This window comes from Equus caballus, chromosome 31 (genome assembly GCF_041296265.1).
Source record: "Equus caballus isolate H_3958 breed thoroughbred chromosome 31, TB-T2T, whole genome shotgun sequence".
Taxonomy (NCBI): Eukaryota; Metazoa; Chordata; class Mammalia; order Perissodactyla; family Equidae; genus Equus; species Equus caballus.
The window spans coordinates 8,589,742-8,614,289 of NC_091714.1; the positions used below are offsets into that span (position 1 = coordinate 8,589,742).

Genomic DNA, 24,548 nt, shown 5'->3' on the forward strand with positions numbered 1-24,548 from the left:
GCAGTAACGCACTTGCGGGTGGGGCGCGACCCGTTAGTTTGAGCAGCGGCCTTCCCGGAGTTCGGCATGTAAGATGCTCGTTAACTTCCCTTTACGATTGTTTTTGGGCCATCTGGTCACAAAGCCTAGACCGACCATTGTCGGGCCCACGCACACCCCAGATGGGCACTGGGAGGAAACGGGGCAGCGCACGATGCACAGTTTTCAGACACGCCGGTTGTCTTCCCGTATGGCCCGTGGGAAACCCTGGCGTGTCCCACCCCGGTTGAGGCCTCAAGTTTATACTCGAGAGCCCAGAACAGAGCCTGCGACTTGCCGCGCGCTCTCCACCAAGCTGCGACATTGAAGGAGAACAAGGAGAACCCGACCACGCTAGACTCAGAGGCTCAGCTCAACCTGAGAGAAGGGCCCGCCCCCTCCTGTCACACCCCAACTCCAAGCCCCGCCCTACCCACCACCTTTTCTAGAAGGCACTAGAATGCGCAAAGGCGCACGCGCAACCCATGCCTGGGGAGAAGCCTCAGCCCAGTGCCTCCTTCCCGCAGCGGCCCCAGATCCTGACTTCCGTTCTCCTCCCTTCGCGCCCTCCTCATCCGCTCTCTTATTGGGCGAAAGTGCTGGACCCGCCCTCTTCCGGCTGCTGACTTCCTGCCCACTCTCACTTCTCACCCCGCCCCCTGTCCTTTCTTTCCCGTCCTGCCCTGCGGCGGGCCCGGGGAGTGGGAGCCGTGTTCCCAGCAGTCCCCGCGGCGTCGCTCGGGCCCGTTCCACGCTGCCGCCGCTGCCGCCGCTGCCACCGCCGCCCGGCCTCGGGACCGATCCGCTCGTTGCCTGCGGTGTGAGCGAAGCTCGACGTGTGCCCTGCCGCGAAGATGGAGGGGCCGCTGTCCGTGTTTGGGGACCGCAGCACCGGGGAGGCCATCCGCTCCCAGAACGGTAAGGGCGGGCGAGGCCTGAGTGGGCCGGCGGCGGTGTGGGCCCCCAGCCCGCCCTGCTGGGCCTGTGGCTGCCGGGCTTTCAGTTTCCTTCTCTTTCCTCAAAAAGGCCTCCTCCCGGGGCGGGGGCTCTCCGACCCCCGCCGGTCTGGCCACCTCGAGGGGGCGCGGCGGCCCGTAGGGGAGGGATGCCCGGGGCGCTCCACGTTTGGGGAGCTGCGCGGGTGGCGGGGTCGGCCGTGCAGGTCCAGGCGCTGGTGTGGGAAGAGCGCTTCCGGCCTGGAGAGCGAGTCCCGCGCCCCGGCACGTGCCGGCCACGCCGGGAGGCCCCCGCGGTCCGGTGCCTGTGCCCCTTCTGTTCCCCTTCTAAGCGGGTGGAGCGCGTGTCCCGGCCACGGGGCCTCGTTCTAGGGCCATTCACCGGAAAAGGCTGGGTTCAACTGCTCGTTTCACTGGTGGGCAAATGGCCGCCAAGAGATGACTTGCCCGTTGTCCGCCTTCCACTCACCCCCGCCCTCCCCCGGGATCATCTGCAGTGGATGCGGGTCCACATCCAGTTCTCACCCCACTTGTCGCTGGCAGCTTTTTGTACTTAGCTGCCAAGATTTTAGTTGCATGTTAGCATGAGCGGTGCTTGAGATGGATTTGTCGACGTAAACCTTAATACGAACTAAGGCATTTGTGGTGGTTGAGCCTCTCGAGAGCGTTTACCCGTTGAAGTCATGGATGCCTGTCGATCTTACCGTTGTTTGATAGGTTCTTAATTTTTGTCTTGGGCGAATTTGAAGTAAGTTAGAACCTTTGGATGGCCGATTTTTTGGTTCACAAAGACCATATTGATTTTAACAGTATAAAGGAAATAACTGTCAAAATCTGAAGGGAAAGGCTGATATGGATCTTTTTTCTTTTGCGTGGAGGAGTAGCTGGACCCGGAATTATAACCAGTAGATGACTTTTATTCTATGGGGCAATGAAGTGGATACTTTTATATTAAAACACTTGGCATCCCATTTTAGATGAATTCCAACGGAATTTTGCTAGTCTTCCCCTACCCGTATTGGACTTTTCAGTAGGTAATTTTTAAGTAATTAGGGTAGACTTGTAGATTTGGAAAACTCACAAGCTGTTGGATGTCGTTTACTTTCTTTAGGCCAAAACGGTGGCCTTTTGGAGTAGTGGATTTTTCTAATTTCATTTCTTTTTTTATTTGTACAGTTATGGCTGCAGCTTCTATTGCCAATATTGTAAAAAGTTCTCTTGGTCCAGTTGGCTTGGATAAAATGTTGGTGGATGATATTGGTGTAAGTACACCTAGATGTTTGTTACTTTAAAGAAAAAAGGTAGTTTTAAAAATATTTTACTGTCAGATTATTTGTTTTTGTCAGAATGCTGGTGTGGGAAAGTGTAGTAGAAATGAATCTGTATCGTAATGGGGCTGTGTTAATGTAGAGGCTGTCTTGTTTTTCCAGGTGACTGTTGTCTTTCTTTCCTCCTCTGCAAATTTTTTAGGATGTAACCATTACTAATGATGGTGCAACCATCCTGAAGTTGCTGGAGGTAGAGCATCCTGCAGCTAAAGTTCTTTGTGAGCTAGCTGACCTGCAAGACAAAGAAGTGGGAGATGGAACTACCTCCGTGGTAGGTAGTCACCGAGTGGGAGAGGGTAAAGCCTAGTGGTTGTCCTAGAATTGAACTTTCAGAAAGGGAAACTGAAGTCAGTCCTTTGCTTCTGTGTCAGAAATAAGTTCCATCCTTGAGAGGCAGGAAATTTAAGTTGTTGCTTGGGTAATGATTCAGAAACAAAACTTGAAAGGTGATGGTTATAGCTAGGTTGCACAAGTTAGGTAAAAAAAATAAAATTAAGAGAGAATAGTTCCCTCATTTTAAATGTTGATTTTCACAAGTTTTATGAGTTTTTTCCCCCCTCAGCTATGACAATATTCATAGATCACACAAAGGTTTTTTTTTTTTTTAATAGTCTCTTTTTTATGTTTTGTTTTCTCATCCCCCTTTATGACCTGAGGCCTGGAAATTTCTAAAGCCTTGTGTTTATAATTATCTAGAGAAAAAAATGTTACCAGTTTTTTTAAAAAAAAAACAAAGGTGTTTTTATATTTTAAATGCTGACAGGCAGTCTCATGCGTTCAGAATGGGATTGCGAGAAAGTCAGTGAACATGGGATCAATAACACGATATAAACTCTTTAAAGATCGTCCATAACACCGATGTAGTAGAAGCACTGTTATTTGGTAAAGAACACATAATTTGCTCTAAAGAAACAAGCAGTGGTTTGTGGGGAAAATATTTTTTAGTGTCCTTAGGAGGATGATTTTTTTAAATAAACCAAGTAATAACTTAAAATAGTACAGGTCTTTGAGTACTCAGACTTTTCATTGAGCTTCTCTTGAGCGTTTAATCTTTAAAGGTGGTGGATGTGTAGTCGTCTGTTGTACCGCAGAACTGGCTTTATTAGAGCATTTTTTTGGCTCCATCTAGTTTTGGCCATTTGTGTGTAAAACTGCAAAGAGTTTCCTTTTTTTGTTTTCTGATAACCAGTTATTCGTTTCACCACCGTCACCGTTCTGGTTAATAACATCTGAATCATTTTAGTATTCTTACATATGCGTTGCACATGTTGAATGTCAGAGTAACATTAGAGCAATGGATGTTTTCTCCACAGGTTATTATTGCAGCAGAACTTCTAAAAAATGCCGATGAACTCGTCAAACAGAAAATTCATCCCACATCAGTTATTAGTGGCTATCGACTTGCTTGCAAGTAAGATTCTTTGCATTTAGCGAGAATTTTATATTATTTGATATCAACAGTGTGTTCTTTAAATGTTTTGATTAATGACTAAATTTTGTTTTGAAAGAGTGTGTTTTATCACTCAGGTAGTAATATTTGAAGTAAGTGGGACCAGTATCCTTTTTTCCCAGTTGACTACCACATTTTCTCCTAAATAGATTTTAGTGGCTATGCTTATGGGATAGACTAAAATTGCCATGATCTGAAGAGGGAGGATTTGTTTGTGTCCTCCTCCTATATGAAATGGCTGGACAAAGTTGGTGCCTGTGACATTTTGACACTGACTTAAGAAAAGTTTGAGTAGTGGATTTTTAAGTGTTTTCTCTCCCACATGTTAAACAGGGAAGCAGTGCGTTATATCAGTGAGAATCTAATTATTAACACAGATGAACTTGGAAGAGATTGCCTCATTAATGCTGCTAAGACGTCGATGTCTTCCAAAATCATTGGAATGTATCCTTGTGATGGTCCGGTCAAGTTTAGGCTATAAAGTTAGGGGAAGGGTGATATAAAGTGTGGGTAAAAGTCATATGTGTTATAAATAGTGATAAATAGGACTCTAGCATTTTGATGGTGTAAATAATGCTAGTTTCTTTGATGAGATTGCTAAGAGGAACTGCCTTTGAATTAACCTTGATTTTCATGTGCATCCATTGTCCAAGTTTCTTGTTCTCCTTAACTGTTGGCTTAGAAATGGTGATTTCTTCGCTAATATGGTAGTAGATGCTGTGCTTGCTATTAAATACACAGATATAAGAGGCCAGCCTCGCTATCCAGTCAATTCTATTAACGTCCTGAAAGCCCATGGGAGGAGTCAGATGGAGAGTATGCTCGTCAATGGCTATGCGCTCAACTGTGTGGTGGGAGCCCAGGGTAAGGTTTGGGATTGGGTCGCGTAACAGGAGTACGAAAGGGTAAAATTTGCTCTCTGTGGACTGCATACTGTACATCTTCAGATGAAGTATTCAAGACGTGCGCCTGCTGTTCTTTAATGAAGCCCAGGGGGGAAAGGAAATTGTTTATTGCGTTGTCAGTTTCTCTTTTGTAGCTTAAGTGCATATAACTTAGGAAAAATGCAAGTTAAAAGAAAGTACATGCGTTTAATGCCATAAAAATTTGTTTCTAAGGTTAAAAGTAAAATCTAAATTTGTATATTTACATATTACATGGTTTTTCTGTGCTATTTATTATGTTTGAGTTGTTTTATAAAATGTAGTCTTATAGTTACTGTAAAGGAACTTAATATTATGTTTAATTATAGGCATGCCCAAGAGAATAGTTAATGCAAAAATTGCTTGCCTTGACTTCAGCCTGCAGAAAACAAAAATGAAGCTTGGTGTACAGGTGGTTATTACAGACCCTGAAAAACTGGACCAGATTAGACAGAGGTATGTTGAGAGATTATTTTTGGCCTTTGAAAGGGGTGTTTGTAAATCACCCTTCTGTTAGAACAGGTGATAGTTAACTGGAAAGAATGAGTGCTATATTTCATAGATGATGGCAGGTAACCAACCAGTCACTAGGTGGCAGAGTATGGCGATTATGCAACTGGGTTTTTTTAAGTGTGAATGTCTTGGAGGATTTTAAAAATTCACGTTTTTAACCAAACTATTTTCCATAAATTTCCAGGAAAATTAGAAAATGTGATGGTGTTTAAAGAGATTTGGAGTGATAGAACTTACATGAAAATTGGGCTTTTTGTGGAATTTTGGTTTTATGGGTGGATTGATATTACAGATAGATCCAGGAATGTGCTTCCTCCTATAAGCCTTACAGGAACCCAGCAGTGCAGTGTTGACTGACACCTGCTGCCCGCCAGGTCCTAGGGGCACAGACGGTGCGATTCATTGGTTGGCACGCCAGAGAGCTGGTGTGCACTCGGTCGGCTACCGCTCTGCACTTTGCCTAACACTTGACCCGTACCATTCAAATAGCTTTTTAAATGGTTAGTTGGTTAGTTTAAAAAAATGAACAGTGACTGAACTAAATCTACGGGAAGTCTTTGCCAAGAGTCAGGAATGTTGTCATCTTTTAAATCTATCTGTATGTGTATACTTTCCTTCCCTCCTTCCTGATGTAACAAAGTGTCCTTCCAACAAAGGCCCGTCCCTCTAGAATAAGTGTTCCCAATCCTCTTGCCTCCTGCCTTGAAGTCTTGTTTCATGGATTGTTCTTTCTCAGCTTCTCAAGTGCATCTTCAGCTACTAATTCTCCTCTTCATTCCTTTCTAGTTTCCACTTGTAGCTCTCTTATCTTTCAGTAGAAGCCTCTTGCTCACATATCCTGCTCCAGTTACTCTGCGTCCTTCTCCAACTCTTATAGCCAGGTGTCCCGAGTGATTTACACAAAAACTTCCCTGGTGCTTTACTTTTTCTTCTTATCCTCTTTTCTGTTCTGCTCTCCAATGGAAGGTCACTTGTTAAGGTCACTTGTGACCGCTTAGTGTTCACTACACACTTTCAGCTTTCACTTGACCTTTATCAGACCCTTGACTACTTGTTGAAAGACTTTTGGAGGGAGGAACGACTTTGTGATGCGGCCTTGTCAGTATTCCTATGCCTGGGCGGCCACCATCTCATTCTGCTCTCCCCAGGATAACTCATCATTCCCATGACTTCAGATACTGTCTCTATGCTGGAAACTCTAAAATCTAGTTCTCTGAGCTCCAAACATACCTGTGATTGTCTAATTGAGTGCTGCTTAAGCATCTCAAAATTGGCGTGTCTGGAACTGAACTTATGCTGATACCCCCGCATCTGCTCTTTGCCCTGTTAGTGATGAGGACCCCTCTACTCAGGGAGAAAACTAGGAAATAGCCCTAACTCCTCTGTTTACCTAATACCCTTTTCCCTTCTCATCTGTCACCAAGATCACTTGATCTCTGTCTTCAAATTAAATCTCAAAATCACCTGTTTTCCCTTTCCATTCTCTCGCTCACGCTATTGCAGAGTCACCCAAACTGGGCATCTGGGTTTCACTCTTGTCCCCTCCCAGGCGGTCTTCCACACAGCAGCCAAGTTGATCTCATCAATTCCAGGGCCCTTAGAAGGTCTCCCATTGCCCTGGGATAGATCTTTTAATTCCTTACGTATTCTTTTCACTGTGGTCCAGCCACAGCTGGGACTGGGGTCCACACTTCCTCCGCGGGCCCCTAGGGAAGTTCCTGCCTCTGCCTTGAACATACTCTGCCTGCTTGTTGACTGGTTAAGTTTTTACTTACCCTTTAGGTGATCAGTCTCTCAAAGCAGCTTTTCTTTCTCCTTCGATCTAAATTATACTCTGCCGTGACTCCTATACTCCACCTTCCATCGGCTGCCCTGCAGTCTCTAACCCTGTGTCTGTGTGGCTTTGACTGTAAGTGCTAAAGGTAGACTGATTCCCCTGATTTTGGAGTCCTGTCCTTAGAGTGTCTGGCACACAGTCTTTGTCAGTATATACAGAGAGGTTTATTTTGAGGTTCATCTTTAATTCGTTTCACTTTAAAAATTCTTTGATCTCATTGCTCTTCTTTGATAAGTGAAATGGCTTTAATTCTCTGTATATTGACTATTTTTCAAATCTGTGTCTCTTCCGTCAGCTTGCTGGTGATTTCCATGCTCTATATGAGTGCCCCTTGGCAGCTTCACAGACTAACGCAGGGACCAAACTCATGTTGTCGAAAGCTGAACTGTACTTTCTCATCCTGCCTCTAACCTGTTAGTATTTATTTCACTCCAGGAGTCAGTGGCTGAACCTCCCAGCTACCCAAGCCGTAAACGTTGACTTCTCTGTTCAGGCCATCTGTTCTCAGCGCAAACATTCCTGTCTCTCTAATTATTGCCTCCTTGCCTTTAGTCCTTCATCTTTCCAGTGAGGTTTCCACATTAACATTGGGATCCTTTTGAAACACAGATTCAATACCACTACTATTCCTATTTAAAAATATTAAACTTCTTACCAGTCCAGACTCTTTGACATCCCTACAAGGTTCTTCATTTTCTGGTACTACTGGGAATTTCAACTCTTGGCCCCTCTCTCAACTCCAGACTTTCCTTGTTCCACCTGCCAGGCTGGATTTATGCCTCTTGTATGCTTGTAATCTGCATTCCACTGTAGTAACCCTTGTCCCTGGGTTGCAGTTGGCAGTCTCTCCCCCTGCCAGATCCTGGAAGGCAGGGATCCTGTTTCCTTTCTCACCACAGTGCTTGGTTAGGAACTCAGATTGGGGTAAGGGAGAGCTAAGTGGTAATTTTTAATTCCTTGAACTTTTCTATAAATTGTCTGATAGATATTCTGGTCATAGAAGTGGAGGAATGGTTAATATGACTTAATCTGCAATTTTGTGAAAAATACTTAATGGAACTTAGAGCTATATTGTATAAAAAACAGAAGACAACTTTGGGTTACTCCTCAAATACTTGATCTCTGTAGAGAATCAGATATCACCAAGGAGCGAATCCAGAAGATCCTGGCAACTGGGGCCAACGTTATTCTCACCACTGGTGGAATTGATGACATGTGTCTGAAGTATTTTGTGGAGACTGGTGCCATGGCAGTTAGAAGAGTTTTAAAAAGGGACCTTAAACGCATTGCTAAAGCTTCTGGAGGTATGTCTTGTGCCAGCTCTCAGATACAATACTTCATGTTACTTTCTGTGACTATGTCTCTTTATATTGGAATGTTAACGCTTAAGCAGCTTCAAAAACAGAACAGTTTTTACTCAATGCTTTGTGCTACAAATACATTTATAGAGCCTTTTTTTTTTTAAATATAACTGGAAAAGTTTTTTAACTTAATTTCACCTTAAAATGACAGTTTCATCTTAAGATAAAAGGACAATTGCTTATCTGCTGCCTAACTGTAAACCTTCAACTTGTATTTATATATCAGTTTTATCATAAATGTTTCTGAATCTAAGACAGGATACGAAAATATTCATGGGAATATTGTTTACAGATCTTTGTAATTATCTTAATAGCAACTATTCTGTCAACCCTGGCCAATTTGGAAGGTGAAGAAACTTTTGAAGCTTCAATGTTGGGACAAGCAGAAGAGGTGGTGCAGGAGAGAATTTGTGATGATGAGCTCATCTTGATCAAAAAGTAAGAGCTACTCAGTAAACTATAAAGCTGCACAGATTTTATTCATAAGAACAGATCACCTTCCCATTGATTTGCTGCTATAGTCTCTCAGTGATATGAGCAGTTATACGCATGGGATAAAATAATACTGGGCCATTGTAAATTGAGATGGAGTAACCATTTCATCTCTTCTGCATGGCCAAGACATGGCTTCTATGTCCAAATGTCCTGTGTAAGCAGGATTTAACCAAGACACTTAACAGTGAATTTCTGTGTAGACTTACTTTATGAAAGAATTAAGAATTGCACTTTATTTTTTTTAACAGCACTAAAGCTCGTACATCTGCATCAGTTATCTTACGTGGGGCGAATGATTTCATGTGTGATGAGATGGAGCGCTCTTTACATGATGCACTTTGTGTAGTGAAGAGAGTTTTGGAGTCAAAATCAGTGGTTCCGGGTGGGGGTGCTGTAGAAGCAGCCCTGTCCATATATCTTGAAAACTACGCAACCAGCATGGTAAGAACATCTAGAGACCCGTGTTCTTTTCGACATGGGCCTGGGAGGGATCATCTTGGGCATTTTGTTAATGTACCTCATCTGAGACCTTAGCTGCTGCTTTGGGTGTTAATTTTTTCCTTCTGTGAAGATGGCTCATTGTCTGTCTTCTTAGGGGTCTCGGGAACAGCTTGCTATTGCCGAGTTTGCAAGATCTCTTCTTGTCATTCCTAATACGCTGGCAGTTAATGCTGCCCAAGACTCCACAGATCTGGTTGCAAAGTTAAGAGCTTTTCATAATGAGGCTCAGGTTAACCCAGAACGCAAAAATCTAAAATGGTAAGCATACAATCTCCCTGTCTTTTTCATTGTCATCTGTATAGCATCTATGGTAGTTTCGGGGTTTTTTAAAATTCATGAAGGATGACTAGTGATTATATTAGCATTGGTGTGTCTGGTTAACAACCCTGGTTCCTAAGCTCGCCCTGCCTCTGTGGGTAGAGTGACCTCCCCTACAGGAGGGTCCCACAGAGACAGGGGAGGTGACTTTTGGGTGAGCCATAGCCATTTTGAAGCAACTCCTTTATAAGATAAGTGATGTTTAGAAACAGTTTCTTTACTGCTATCTAGGCCTTTCTACAGCTCTTTCAGTGCTGGCTTTGTTATTCATAATCAACTACTTGAATCCTAGAGGGGCCTACCATGAATAAGGTCCCAGCATTTCCAAGCTTAACATTTGGATGAAATAGCCTTTAAAGGGATGGGATGTGTGTGTATTATGTAAGAGGCCATTTAATAGTTTTTTCCTAAAATTGCAGGATTGGTCTTGATTTGGTCAATGGTAAACCGCGAGACAACAAGCAAGCAGGGGTGTTTGAACCTACCATAGTTAAAGTTAAGAGTTTGAAATTTGCCACGGAAGCTGCAATTACAATTCTTCGAATTGATGATCTCATTAAATTACACCCAGAAAGCAAAGATGATAAGCATGGAGGTTATGAAGATGCTGTTCACTCGGGAGCCCTTGATGGCTGATCTGATTCTCTTTTATTTATAACAATGTTAGATGCAATTGTCTTGTACCTCGAGTATTACATAATTAAAGTACAACAAGCTGTCAAGCCTGGGTTCTTGTGAGGTGGGAGATGGTTTCCGTCCTCACTTTGGTCCTCTGACTTCACATATTATAGCTTAGTATCTTGTTTAAAAACAAATAAGGTTCAAGGTTAGTTTAAGCATGACATTTAAGCAATTTCATCCTCTCTGAACACACATTGCTATTCCCATCCCACCCCCAATGCAGAGGGCAGCAACACCACGATGGCCGCCCTGTCTCTCCAGTGTGTGTAACAGAGTAACAAGAATCCGACAGCCAGATGCTCCAAGAGGATGGCCCAAGGCTATAGCCCCTCCTTCAACGTTGACCTAAGGGGAAAAGATTTATATCATTTATTCTGTGGGCACAGCGTTCAAATCCTAAACTACTACCTTTCCTCTTAATGTTGTACCAGTAAACTATCCTTTTAAGTTCAATTTTTAACTGCTTAGGAACTGGTTTATACCCCTGTGACATCCATCCCAACTACCTCCCCTTCTTCTTAGTTTAAAAGATAGAAAAATGCCCTGTTCGTGTTGGAAGTAAACTAGTGCAGCCTCAGTCTTTTACCTTGGGGAGCAAGATGAGTGAACTCCGCGTCCCAACAGGACCTTAACCCAGTACCCACCACTGCTGCCTGGCCGGCACCAGGGCCGTGTCCTCTAACTGCACAGAGCTGATGAAACTTAAAATTGCGCTGTGAATGGTCATTTGCAGGCTCTCCTCAGGACTGCGTGCTCATGCTTACCTTCTCTGGGTTTAATCCCAGTTCTTTAGCTATCGCAATGGAGAGGGCTGCAAAGGCTTCATTGATTTCGAATACGTCAACATCCTCCAGTGACCAGCCTGCTTTTGCGACCTAAAGGAAAGATGAACAGTCTAAAAAACTTGAGTGGAACCAGTCTTCACTGAAGAAATAAAAGCAGAATATAGTGTAGGATAGTGAAGGGTCTCTTAAAAACTGTCACTTTGGGGGCCTAGTGATATCACGCATTTTGCCTTGCTAACACCAATTCTAAAGGGTTAAGGATAAAACTTCCCTTGGAAATTCTAAACTCTCTTAAATTTTGAACCAGTAACATCTGTTCCTTGTAGGTGAGGTGAGATAATAGAATCGGTTCTAAAAAGCATATGATGGGACTGGCCCAGTGGCGTAGTGGTTAAGTTCGTGCCTCACTTCTGCAGCCTGGGGTTTGTGGGTTCAGATCCCTGGTGGAGACCTATACTGCTCGTCAAGCCATGCTGTGGCAGTATTCCACATACAAAATAGAGGAAGAGGGGCCAGCCCTGTGGTTGAGGGGTAAGTTCGTGCACTGCGCTTCAGTGGCCCAGGGTTTTGCCAGGGCCCAGGGTTCAAATCCTGGGCATGGACATGGCACCGTTCATCAAGGCATGCTGAGGCAGCATCCCACATACCACAACTAGGACACAACTATGTACTGGGGGGCTTTGGGGAGAAAAAGGAAAAACAAAAGTCTTCAAAATAGAGGAAGATTCGCATAGATGTAAGCTCAGGGACAGTCGTCCTCACCAAAACCCCAAAAAACATGATGCAAATGTTCATGGCTGCTCCTTGTAGGGAAAGAAAACTAAACATACAACTAAATGAATAAGCTTTAAGGCTAATGGAAAGAGTTTCATAAAAGGGAAAGAAAGCAAATGAAACCTGATAGGAATAAATATGAAAACAAAATCCAGCTCAGTCTTGGCATTTTGGAATGGAAAGGATCTGAGCAAAGGTTTAAAAAGGGCAGAAGTTAATATGGAATTAGAAGTTACAAAGGACAAGTGCCAACATTCAGGATTAAACTCACAGCTTGCTTTATTGCTGGAATTGGTCCTATTCCCATAATGGAAGGCTCCACGCCTGCTTGTGACCAGGAAACTATCTGTGCTAAAGGGGTAAGCCCACGATTATCAGCTTCAGACTTCTTCATAAGAACCACAGCTGCAGCACCATCATTTATTCCTGTAAAATACGAATGTCTTGATTTCTAAAAAAAGTTCATTAACTTCACTTAGGTACCTATGTCTACTTTGTAACACCTGAAGATGTAGGTTAAATTATGCTTAACATCTTGGCAAAGCCATTTGCCATAGTTCAGAAAACAGTGTAATTACAAATGGTAAGTTTGGCAATATGACATAATTGACCCCAGAACATTCTAATGGGAGAAGGAGTGGAAAGATTAAAGCAGTGGGGGAGGGGAGATTAATGAAAAGAAATGGAAGAAACAGTCCAGATGGCACAGGAGGTAGTGGGAATTTGGTTTTGGAAAAGTAGAAAGGTGGTAGATAAACTTGTGGGTTCCTAATTTGCTTTTTCATCCATATGTCTTGTTAGGACGCTGGGAAACCAAATCCACTCTTTCAGTGTCTATATAGGTTCAGTCAGTAATCAGATATGGAGAAACTACGTTTTTCCCTAAAGCAACTAAGACAAGGTTTTAGAATAATTTGCGTATAAGTAAAAAATGGAATGAAAGAAGGCATAAACTTGGTAGACACAGAAGATGGTACACCTCCCACTGCCCTTCCGAAAGCCTGACCTGAAGCATTAGCTGCAGTGACTGTTCCTGTGCCATCGGTGAGAAAGTAAGGCTTCATCTTAGACACAGCTTCTAGGTTGCTCCCATGGCGAGGAAACTCATCTGTTTTAACTTCAATACGACCTAAAAAAGGAAAATCAGTTACCCAAGATAAGTACAGAGATGGCAGTCAATGAGCTAGGAATGGTGGATTCCTCAGATACAATACAAGGATTCATATTTGGAGAAAGGTTTATTAAAAAATATTTTCATTCCAACAGGAGGAAAGTACACACAAAAATCGTATGTAAAAATCTTTTATGAGCGCTGTCTCCATGAGACTTGGAGCGTTTCCCATATTCACAGCCCTGTGTGAGGAAGGCTGCTGTGGTTTGGGGCCAAGGACTTGGCTGGTGACAACTGGCTGGATGGGGGAGAGTCAAAGCCAATCTCATAGGGACTGGACACAGATGTCAGGGACCAGTAACAGAACTTGACTGGGACACTCCATTTTACACAATAGCAACGTGACCCCAAAGATCTACCCTCAAGAAATAGGAAATGCACACGGAAGCCACAGGAGGTGATGGATGTTCACTTCTGAGGAGATGTAGCCTGTAGGGGCAAAAGGTCAGCCGCTGCCTCCTAACAACCGTGAGGCGACGCTCCAGTTTCTCATGAGACCAGCTGCACCCACATAGCCATGAGGGCACTCTGGGACCAAGAGTCTAAATGCTGACACGGCTTCCCCTCACCCCATAAACACCCCCTGCCCCATATTCAGATGTATCCAGGACATGGCTTTTCTTTGCAACCTGAAAGCCATAACTGAGACAATTTATAAACATTCCTATATATTATCCTTTTGGATATTACCCTTACCTATAAATAGCCACGTTGATGTTTAAACCATTATGATGTATATACCCACCTTTTCTGGAAGATACAAAAACTGGTACAATCTCTTTGTCAAAATGGCCGGCTTTCTGTGCATTCTCTGTCCTGTTCTGGGACAGAACTGCAAGCTTGTCCTGTTCTTCTCTACTCACTTGCCATTTTTTGGCTACATTTTCAGCTTTTAAAGAAAAAGATAATAAAGCAAACAAACATCAGAGGCTTTCCTTTCCCCATTTCATCACATTGGTACTTCTGTTGAAAATCAGTATTTCAGTTTGGGTCTGTTTCTGAGCTCTGCACTCTGTTCCACTGGTCCACCTGCCTATCCTTAGGCCAAAACCACAGTTTTGAGTACTGTAGCTTTATGCTAAGTGTTAAAATCAGATAGCCTAAGTCCTATTTTCTGCTTTGTCAAAATTGTTTTGGCTATTCTAGGTTCTTTGCATTTCCATATAAATTTTAGAATCAACTTGTCAGTTTCTAAGAAAAAGTCTGCTGCAATTATGATAGGATTGTACTAAGGCTATAACTCTGCACATTTTTTAGTGACTGTGGGATTACAATATGTACCCTTATCACAGTCTGCTTAGAGTTAATACTGTACCTCTTCACATACAATCTAAGACCCTTGTGACAGTATAGTTCTGTCTCCCCCATCCTTAGTGCCAATACAACCACATATGTTGGAAACCCTACAATACAGGGCTATGTTGTTGCTTTACACGGCCATATGTTTTAAAGAAATTAAGAGAAAAAAAGACCACCTTTTATATTTACCTGCATAGTTATGATTTGTGGTGCTCCTCATTTCTTCCTGCAGATCCAAGTTTTCATCTGGTGTCAGTTCCCTCCAGTCTCGGGAACTTCCTTTAGCATTTCTTGTAGTGTAGGTGTGCTGGCAACAGATTCATTTTTTTTAATCTAAAAATGGTTTTTATTTCACTCTAATTCTTGAAGGATGTGTTGACGTGATGTGGAATTCTGGGTCGACAATTTCTTTCAGTACTTTTGTCCCCTGGCTTTCACTGTCTTCGATGAGTTATCTGTCATTCATATTGTTGTTCCCTTGCCCATAAATATGTAGTTTTTTTCTGGTTGATTTCCAAATATTTTTAAGTTTAGTTTTCTTTTTCAGTAGTTTTACTGCAGTTTCCCTAGGTGCAGCTTCTTTCTTAACCTTCTTGGTGTTTGAACTTCCTTTTTCATGAGATTTGGGAAACTTTCAGCCATTATTTCTTCAATATTTTTTCCTGCCTCGTTCTCTCTTCTGACTCCTATTCCACCCATGTTGTCCAGTTTATTTTGTTCCACAGGTCACTGAGGCGCTGTTTATTTTTTCTGTGTTCTTCAGGTTGTATATATATTGCTCTATCTTTAAATTCACTGGCCCTTTCTTCTGTCCCCAATTTCCTGTGTAGGCCTTCCAGTGAATTTTTCATTTCAGATCGTGGATTTTGCAGTTCTAATGTTCATTTGGTTCTTGTCCATATTTTCCCTTTTACTGCTAAGATTTCCCCCATCTGTTCCTCCACTAAAGTCATGTTTTCCTTTATATCCTTAAACATAGGTAAAATAGCACCTTTAAAATCCTTGTCTTCTAATTCCAATATCTATCACTGTAGGGGTCAGATTCTATTGACTGATTCCCATCCCCTTCCTGGTTATAGGATACATTTTCCTATCTCTTTGAATGTCTAGAAATTTCTTACTGCATGCTGGACATTACAGTTGCTATATTGTTGAACATCTGGATTTTACTATCTTTAGCAAGTATAGAGTTTTGTCCCAGTGGTTTAGCAAGTATATTGAGTTTGTCCAGTGGGTTCAGTAAGGTCTCACTCTGGTTGGTCAGAACTCCTATGTCTCCCAGCAATCTAGGAAATCTCCATTTGATTCACAGCTCCCTAGCCCTGTTTTCTTCTAAGTTTTGTGGGGTGTTACCCTGCACGTGCACAGTGAAGTATAGGACCAAAGACTTATGGGGACCCACAGCAGATTTCTGGAGCTCCTCTTCTTTGCAGCTCTTCTCTCCAGTACCCCACCCCACAAACTCCAAGCATCTCAGCAGCTCCAAACTCCAATCTCTGCCTCCCCAGGTCACTGTGGCCACAGTTCCCCCAGGGAGAAAGCCCGTGAGAGTGGGGCTTTCCCTTTGTTCAAGAATCTCAGCCTTACATGATTGTTGGTTGACATGTGAAAACAGTTGCTTGATATATTTTGACCAGTTTTGTACTCGTTTCTAGTAGGAGGTCTGGTCTTCACTAATTACTACATCATGGCCTGAGCCACTATCTTTTTTTTTAAGCAACAGGAATTTATTTTCTCATAGTTCTGGAGGATAGAAGTCCAAGATCAAGGTGTCAGCAGGTTTGTTTGCTCCTCAGGTCTCTCTCTGTGGCCACCTTCTCACTGCGTCCTCACACGGTCTTTCTTCTGTGCCCACATCTCTGGTGTCTCTTCCTCTTCTTATAAGGACACCAGTCAGATTGCATTAGGGCCCACATTAGAGATCTCATTTTAACTTAATTACCCCTTAAAAGGCCTTAACTCCAAATACAGTCACATTCGGAGGTCCTGGGGGTTAAGGCTTCAACATGCAAATTTTGGAAGGACAAAATTCAGCCCATACATCTTGGAAAAGCCTTGAGAGCTGAATTTTTCATGACCATCTGTGGTGATGCCGAGACAGTTAGTTGGACCCACACTCTGACAAACTGCCCTAGAGCTATGACAAGTAAGACCCTGGTACGGCACACAGCACCTTCCGTGGTCTGCCCACAATCTCCAGCCTTCTCTGCTGCGGATCTCACTCACACAGTGATGGAGAGGCCTTGAGCTTCTCACTGTTCCCACATCTCCAAGCTCTTCCCTCCCTCCCTGCATTTGCCCACACTGTTCCCTCGGCTTGGAATCTTGCCCTTCCCCCCCATCCTTTTCATATGGTTTTTATTCCCCATAGGAGCAAAGCCATTGCCACACGCATTTGAGCAAGATGCTTAACTCTAAAATTAAATGTCCCTTCTGTTAAGTTTTACGTTTACATGCAGTAAAGACATAAGTTCTTTCAATCTTCCAGTTGCTTTCCCAGTAAACCTAGACCACAGGAGCTTTCCAGATGGATGCCTAATGAAGTCCTGATTGTGTAATGCAAAGAATACAGCTGGGTACCAGAAATACTAGTTTATCTCTGACATTGCCTCTGCCACAAAACCACTATTTGTGGGCTCTTGTTTCTTCACGTGGTCAAACGAGAGATGGATACAGAAGAACTCTGAGGTGCTTCCCACCTCTAACATTCCCTGATAATCAAGGAGTCACAAAGGAGAGAGGGGCTATTTCCTCATTTCATTCATCAAAGGGGAATCGTCTCTGTCATTAGGGATACAAAATGATCAGGACCTGGTTGCTGCCCTTGAAGAGGAAAGCCCCGCAAAGCGGATTATTATCTGATCTTTCTAACCTTTTTACAGTCCGTATGTTTTCCGCTATATCTGCCTTACCTGTAATGCCCATATGATAGTTGTGAAATGCATCTGTAAGCCCGTCGCAGAGGATACTGTCAGTCAGTGGCGTTTCTCCCATCTTGACTCCTGTCCTCAAGTGAACCAAGTGAGGAGCCTGGAAACAAGAAAGACAAATGGATTTAGGCTTGGATGTAACCAGCCCTCTCCTTATGTTCCCACTGAAATGATCCAGTGGTTCCTCCGTCTTCGCCTAGCCCCCTTGTGACTCCGCAGTTCTGGCCCATCCTCCGCCTCCTCACCCAGGGCCCAGGGCCTGGGGCCCCGGAGTCAGCTGACTACTCCACCCTGCCTACTCTTGGGAACCTGTTACTCTCCTACCTACCCATTTCCATTTTTCATCAGACCTATCCATTCTGTGTCTTACTTCCTTAAGAATTTCATTTATTCTTTCCAAAGAGGCGACTTGTTACCTGTTAAATGAAGAGTTCATCTAAGGCCTTAAGTGATGATAACAATGTGCTACTTATTTTGATGGGAGACATAATGCCTACAGTGAGAGTAACCAGGTTGCCTAATTAAATGATGGGAGTGATTTCTCGGTAGGGGGTCCTCTTAACTCCTACCAATTCAATAGCAACTATAATAGAATGGAAAGTCTTGGAGTCACAAGATCTGTACTCGAATCCTGGCTCTGGGCCTCAGTCTCCTAACTTATAAGTTTGGAATGATGCCATCTACCCCGTAAGGGCTGTTGTGACTGCACGTATGAAAGCACCTCATAAAGAACCACAGAGATAGCAGTGTGGTCCCATCACTGTCACTCTGAAGTGTGTGCCGCCTTCAGCCTACCTCTTCCTGGGCCTCAGCAAAGGCTGGGCTGGACCGCCTCTGCCTAGGGCATCCCCCGCTCAGACCCTGCACTGCCTGTAGGAAGCAGGGCATATAGTTTTTCCTTTCCACCACTGTGCCAATTTGAGGGCTGGAACTTGGTGAAACAGATTGCACCTGGCAAACCTACTGGAGAAGGGCACCACTCAGTGGTCCTCTTTCCCATGTTCTACACCCCCAAAAGGTCAACCAAATTTGGTCCCTAGGTCCCTTGCCATGTGCAGGAAGGTAACTGGCAACATCTGTTTTTGACTTTTCTTCACAAAAAGAAAGAAATTTAAGACCAAGGATATCAAGCAACTAATGCTATAGGTTTAGTTCAGAAAATATTTTACACTTTGGTAACATTTTCAAAAAAATATATTGTGTTCCAATCACACTGGTTGACAAGCTTTTTCTTCAACCTGGATTTCTCATCCACTTTGAAGAATAATTAACCTTCGGGTAGGGATCAAAGTTGAACCCATTTTCCGTTGATTTGCTTACTGTTGGGCTCCAGCTCTGATATGCGTCAATTAACTCCGCGATGGCAGGGACACGAGTTTATCAGCGAGAGGTCAGGGACAGCCATCTCTTCAGAGGCCTTACCTTGCTCATACTTTCCATGCCTCCTGCAACCACAATGCTGGAGTCTCCGATCGCTATCGACTGGGCTGCAAGGCACACAGCTTTCAGGCCTGACCCACAGATCATTTGGCAGCTCCAAGCTGGAACAGAGTAGGGGATCCCTGCACCCATACTGGCTTGTCGAACAGGATTCTGCCCGCAACCTGGAAGAAGGAACACAGAGGCCTCTGAGCAACCAACGAGAAAAACAGCAAGTACACACAAAATCCGGAGACTGCCAACTGAGTCTCCTGCCACTACTCAGCCAAGCCACGTTCCCACGAGAGGCGAAAAGGCGGGTGTACTCTCTACATATCACAGTCTAGCCTTTGAATACATACTCTCTTGTGCTGTTCTACAGATATTTTATGGATATAAGCTCTCTTCTCCACAAAGCTATGAATACCTTAAGAAGGAACTGTCCTCTTGATCTTTCAATAGGATGTGGAAAAGCACACACTCCCTCATACACACGGGGCAGAACTTGGGCATTGTTCATGTTTCTAACTAGGGCTATTGCTTCCATGATCGTGGCTTACGACCCCTGGGAAGGTAAAGGGTTGTTTACATATGAAATCCTCTGATAAGAATCACTTCTTTGGGGGGCGGCCTGGTGGCATAGTAGTTGAGTTCACACGCTCTGCTTCAGTGGCCCGGGATTACAAGGAAAAATAGGGAGATTTGCAGAGCTAACATCTGTGCCAATCTTCCTCTGTTTTGTATGTGGGATGCCACCACCACATGGCTTGATGAGCAGTGTGTAGGTCTGCACCCGGCATTGGAACCCGTGAACCCCAGGCCGCTGAAGTGGAGAACGCAAACTCAACCACTGTGCCACCGGGCTGGCCCCTCAAGGTTCCTGCTTTTTAAGCTACAGTGAATTACATATGCATTTAAGTAAATAATTCCTTTATAAAAATTTTATGTATATATTCATAATCCCCATCTTCAGGTACTTAGAGTTGAGAAATGAGTGCTGAACATGATTAATCAATACTCCTGCATTTAGCAGAATATGAGCTCCATGAGAACGAGGATTTCTATCTGATATGAACATTGCTTATCCCTAACTGACAGAAGAGTGCCTGGTGCACAGCAGGGGTCAGTGAATATTGTTACATGATTGTGGAGGGCACCTGAACTTAAAGAGGAGGACAGATGTGGGTTCAAGTGCTAGCTCCACTTCAACCTGTGACCTTGGATAAGTGACCTGACCTCTGAAAACCTCACTTACTTCTTTGTAAAGTGGAGATAATATGATGCAATAGACTTACTGAGAGGATCAGAGAGAAGTCAACACAGTGCTATAAAGGCCCAGCACTTAGCAGGCCCTCAATAAACAGAGCTATGATATTTCTTACAATTATGTGGAGATACTGTAGAGGTGAGATGTTGAAGAGATAACAGAGAAACCAGAGGTGGAGCCCCCTGGGGCCACAGACTAAGTCTGAGCTTCGGATGTGAGAAGGAAGAAAGGAGAGGCCGCCCGAGGCAACCGCCGGTCTGAGCGTGTTTCTCATGTTTTAAAGCCTTGGAGAGTCACAAGAAAGTGGCATGCTTTGACCTTAATGTCCAGAAGGACAAGTTGAGAAAGGAAAATGAGGAAGAGCAACTACACAACTAAAAAATAACGACACACAAAAATGGGCCAGGTCTCAGATAGGGTAAGGACAAGAGTAGGTTATAAGTGAGCATTACCAACTGTCACTATGAATAATCAGAATTTATGCCTCTGAGTGAGCATGAAACTAGTTATTAATAACTAATTAGGAATTATCAGAGATCGATAGTCCATAAACCCAGTGTGACTCAGAAGTGGGACTTGGGCACTCTGGTGACTCACCTATGCCCACCCAGGGAGTGATAGCCTGAAGTGCCACCTACCTTACCAGCTCACGAGAAGTGAGCCTGATGGGGCGAGGGCCTCCGGGTGCTATGGAGCCCCATCCCCAGCACCTAGCACAGGGCGAGGCACAAAGGAGGAATTCGGGACACTTCTAGTGAATGTGTGATCCCTAGGGAAACAGGGAGGGTGGTGCAGACTCTGCCACGTGCCTGGCTGGCCCTGCTTCTAGACATGGGAAGGCAGTGGAGGACGGCGGTCTAGGTTCCGCAAGAACAGAAGTTTCCGCGTGTGTGTTTGGTGATGGGCTGCTTCTGAGAAACCTCATCTCTGTCCAGGTCACTGACCAGTTACCTGCTGCCAAAACGTGTCCAAAGATGACCTCTGACACGTCTTCAGGGGCCACGGCGGCCCTCTTCAGGACTTCTTTGATGACAGTCGAGCCCAAGTCATGGACGGGCACGGTGGACAAGGCACCATTGAAGGAGCCTAGGACAGAAGGGAAGGCGACAGAGGAAGAGGGATACCCCCGCCCAGGCGCCCGCGCAGCTCGCAGGGGTGCAGAGCGGACCGAGCAGCTGACTCGCAGCAGCCGAGACCCGGGCCCGGGGCCCCCAGAGCGCGCCTGGAGGCCGCGGACCCGCGGGAAACCCGCCCATCTATTCCCCAAGTCCCAGCGGACGGGCGCAGCCCACGCTTCCCTAACAAAGGGGGCGACCCTCCCGCGCCCGCACGGGCTTTGAAATGATCACAGCACTGAGGAGATGGAGGCAATTCTAATCTGGTTCTACCAGCGCAACCCCTCCGAGCGCCACCGCTCGGACCACCCAGCCGCCCGGCCGCGGCGGCCACACGGCTGAGGTGGCGCCCCACCGAGCTGGCCAATCAGGGGCCTCGCGAGAGAGCGCCTCTCTCCGCCAGCCAATGGGAGAGTCGGGCGGCGCGGTGGCTCAACACGGGCAGCCAATCAGAGCACGCGGAACGGAGAGGGTCTGACCGGGTGAGGAAGGGGCGGGGCTGTCCCGCAGGTTTGAGGAGGCCCGAGGCGTCGGGTTCCGGGGATCCCAGGGGCCCCAGGGGTCCCAGGGTCCCCGCGGCCAGGCCGGGCCCGCGGCTCAGACCCCGCGCCAGGCCCGCCGGCCACTCACCAATGATGGTCCGCGCCGCCGAGACGATGACCACGGGGTCTGAGCCTGCACTCATCCTGCCGCCCGACTGCTTCTCGTGCTGCTGTCGGCCCCGCGTCGCTAGCGAGTGAGGCAGAGCCCCGCCGGGCCGCGGGCGGACAGAGGGCGGAGCCGCCCCGCCCACCGCCTCCGCGGACGCCGGTGCGCAGGCGCGGGGGCGGGGCCAGGCGCGGGCGCCGGGGCCGCGGGCAGAGGGCGGCGCCGCGGACCGGGGACTAAGACAGGCACGTCCCGCCACCGTCTCAGAGCGTCATCTGAGTCCCCCGGTGTGGTACCTTCTGTCCTGATGTTTTTGTTTTGGGAGAGAGTTGGATTTTTTTGAACTTGATGTTTTTTGGAGCAGTGAAAAGTGGGGGGGGGACAGAAGAATGTCCCGCGTTCGGCCGCGGCCTCGAGTTCCCGGGGCGAGAGTGTCGGGAGCGAACGCGGCTCCCTGCAGGCCTGCGGGCTCTCTCATGGGTGCCTTTGCCCTCGGGGCTTCCGAAGTTCCTCTGCTTCTTGCCTGGGCGCCTAGCATCATTCACTCGCTTAGGGGTTCACTCTGTTCTCCACGGTGCACACCCCCGGGAGGACTCCGCGCCCTTCCGTGCGGTTGGCACCACGTGCCTTTCTTGTCCTGGGAGCTCAGCTCTAGCGGTGGCTGTGCGGGGAAGCCTGAGTGTCGTCGTGTCCCAGCGATCCAGAGGTTTCCTGTGCTTGACAGTTTGGACAAGCTGAAAGGAGAAGAGCTGTAATAACAAGTTGGGTCACTCTTCTGTTTAAAACCCTTAAAACTTCCTGTCCCCTTCTGGGCAGAGTTCAGCATCTTTCAGAGCGCTCTGGGAACCTCACGACCTGGCCCCAGTCCCCTTCCAGCCTCAGTTCTGGCTGTTTTCCCCGGACACACCCCATAGTCTTGCTCTGTCTTATTCTCTCTAGCATCTAGAACAGTGTCATGTACATAGTAGAGACTTCATTAATGCTTATCAAATAAATGTTAGTGAATTTTCATGATATTATTCAAGAGCTCTAACAGTCGCCAAGAGCTGCAGGAGGCCCCATACAGAGAGGCTAGTCAGCCACAGGTATGGAGTCTTACATAAGTTTGAATAATAATTAACATTGAACAATCATCAATTACCAATATTGGTAAGGTGTGTTTGTGTAAAGGGTAAACACCTGGGTGGGGTGATCAGTGACGGCTGGAATTTCATCACTATTTAGAATAGAGGAGGGTGCCGGGTGGCGCAGAGGTTAACACACGTTCCACTTGGGTGGCCTGGGGTTTGCCGGTTCAGATCCCTGGTGCAGACATGGCACTGCTTGGCAAGCCATGCTGTGGTGGGCGTCCCACATATAAAGTAGAGGCAGATGGGCACAGATGTGACCTCAGGGCCAGTTTTCCTCAGCAAAAAGAGGAGGATTGGCAGCAGATGTCAGCTCAGGGCTAATCTTCCTTAAAAAAAAAAATAAATAAATAAAAAGATTCCTTTATAAAAAAAAGACCAGACAATACTTTCCACCTCTTTCCCTGGAAACAGTTACAGTGATCCATTCTCAACGTCCATTTGACTCCAAATAATTAGTCTTAGTCCTGGCCAATGGTTTCAGAATGGACACATGACCCAGTCTTGGCCACAAAAGGTGAAGGGAAGCTTGCTGGGTGGCTCTGGGAAGGGTATTCTCACTTCTAAGAGATACAGAGAAGTTGGATCCTTTCTCCCTTTGGACGGTGTGGTGTCTTGGTGTGAGGGTTAGAACTGCTGCACCCACCTTTTCAGCATGAGGGGAGCCAGCATGACTGTAAGGCCAACACATTGAGGACAACAGAGCAGAGATGGAAAGAACTACGGTCTTTGAGGACATCTTTGAGGATAACCGTGGTGTCCATTCAACCTCTGGTCTTCCAACTCTGTGAGATCAATTTTCCTTATTTGTTTAAGCCATTTTGAGTTAGGTAGGCTGTTCTGTTGCATGCAACTGAAACATCCTGATTCATCCGGGCTCACTTCCTGGCAGGAAGAGAAGATTTTTAGATGTTCAGTAAATCAAAGAGAAACAACCTAATATGCTAGGAGGGAAAGGGTTTCTAGGCAGGCATGCAGCTTGTTGAGAAGAACACTGGAGCAAGAGAGCTGTATCGCCAGGTTGTGTGGACAAGGTTGACAAGCCTGGGGAATCCTCCTGAAGAGCTTTCAAGTAGATTGAAAACTCGTTAGGTCCTGGGAACCTGCATTAGGACTTGGCAGAGATATGTGGATGGGCCACAGACAGCAGAGAAGATGGCTAGAGCTCAGGCCCCGTTGGTGGGCTGATAGAGAAGTTTCGAAAAGCCTGGATAACTGTTTCCTTGGGGAGAAGCCCTTTGGGTCTGGCATAGTGATGGGGTCAGCAATGCTCCCTAAGAACTCAGCAGCACACTCTAAGCGTCTTCTGTCTAGAACGTGTTCCCTGTCCCGAAACACGAGAATCCAAGGAATTTCACACACTTGTTCCTAAGCTTCATGCTCTATTCTAGATGTAAAGTCCCCTTATATCTCTGACCACCCCTTAGTCTCCTTCATGGACTTCCTTCGACTACCCCTTAATATATCTCCCAAGGTTCTTACTCTGCCCCAGCACCGGGGTAATACCAGTCACTGCCCTGGCTTCAGTTACCACCTATAGACTGACAACACTGAAATCTCTCTAACCTAGTTGTCTCCTGCGCAGACAGGCCCTCTCCATTAAAATCTCCCACAAGCACAGCAAATTGAACA

At 45.7% G+C, this 24,548-nt stretch overlaps 2 protein-coding genes and 2 non-coding genes across 5 annotated transcripts; 3 read left to right on the plus strand and 1 right to left on the minus strand.

Annotated features, from left to right (window-relative positions):
- Positions 1 to 10,422, plus strand: TCP1 (t-complex 1). Of its 2 annotated transcripts, none has more exons than XM_001500650.7 (12): positions 1 to 936; positions 2,151 to 2,236; positions 2,445 to 2,573; positions 3,616 to 3,713; positions 4,086 to 4,196; positions 4,435 to 4,616; positions 5,005 to 5,131; positions 8,154 to 8,329; positions 8,701 to 8,824; positions 9,130 to 9,322; positions 9,477 to 9,640; positions 10,120 to 10,422. In XM_001500650.7, exons 1-12 carry the CDS (start codon positions 873 to 875, stop codon positions 10,334 to 10,336), a joined length of 1,671 nt encoding a protein of 556 aa, XP_001500700.1. In that variant the 5' UTR covers positions 1 to 872; the 3' UTR covers positions 10,337 to 10,422. The 2 variants fall into 2 exon arrangements, with proteins under 2 accessions (XP_001500700.1, XP_023488711.1); XM_023632943.2 differs by lacking the exon at positions 1 to 936 and adding an exon at positions 1,252 to 1,722.
- On the plus strand, positions 3,867 to 4,004 carry LOC111771436 (small nucleolar RNA SNORA29). Its single transcript, XR_002805294.1, has one exon. It is a non-coding gene; the product is annotated as a small nucleolar RNA SNORA29 (small nucleolar RNA).
- On the plus strand, positions 8,884 to 9,013 carry LOC111771440 (small nucleolar RNA SNORA20). Its single transcript, XR_002805296.1, has one exon. It is a non-coding gene; the product is annotated as a small nucleolar RNA SNORA20 (small nucleolar RNA).
- On the minus strand, positions 10,330 to 23,801 carry ACAT2 (acetyl-CoA acetyltransferase 2). The gene is made up of 10 exons (XM_023632946.2): positions 23,563 to 23,801; positions 21,772 to 22,538; positions 20,978 to 21,112; positions 18,763 to 18,944; positions 17,323 to 17,440; positions 13,857 to 14,000; positions 12,947 to 13,069; positions 12,212 to 12,366; positions 11,146 to 11,256; positions 10,330 to 10,726 (listed from the first exon to the last, which is right to left on the minus strand). The coding sequence occupies exons 2-10, from the start codon at positions 21,824 to 21,826 to the stop codon at positions 10,556 to 10,558; spliced, it is 1,194 nt and encodes a 397-aa protein (XP_023488714.1). The 5' UTR covers positions 21,827 to 22,538; positions 23,563 to 23,801; the 3' UTR covers positions 10,330 to 10,555.
- Between the last annotated feature and the right edge of the window lie 747 nt (positions 23,802 to 24,548).

What these genes read in the sequence shown, in the direction of transcription:
- TCP1 (XM_001500650.7), top strand. Translation starts at nt 873, where the DNA reads ATGGAGGGGCCGCTGTCCGTGTTTGGGGACCGCAGCACCGGGGAGGCC. An exon ending in GGCTATCGACTTGCTTGCAA is followed by an intron (nt 3,714 to 4,085) that starts GTAAGATTCTTT and finishes CATGTTAAACAG; the next exon opens with GGAAGCAGTGCGTTATATCA. An exon ending in CATTGCTAAAGCTTCTGGAG is followed by an intron (nt 8,330 to 8,700) that starts GTATGTCTTGTG and finishes TTATCTTAATAG; the next exon opens with CAACTATTCTGTCAACCCTG.
- ACAT2 (XM_023632946.2), bottom strand. Translation starts at nt 21,826, where the DNA reads ATGAGTGCAGGCTCAGACCCCGTGGTCATCGTCTCGGCGGCGCGGACC. An exon ending in GCATGGAAAGTATGAGCAAG is followed by an intron (nt 17,441 to 18,762) that starts GTAAGGCCTCTG and finishes TCTTGTTTCCAG; the next exon opens with GCTCCTCACTTGGTTCACTT. An exon ending in TTTTGTATCTTCCAGAAAAG is followed by an intron (nt 13,070 to 13,856) that starts GTGGGTATATAC and finishes TTCCTTTTTTAG; the next exon opens with GTCGTATTGAAGTTAAAACA.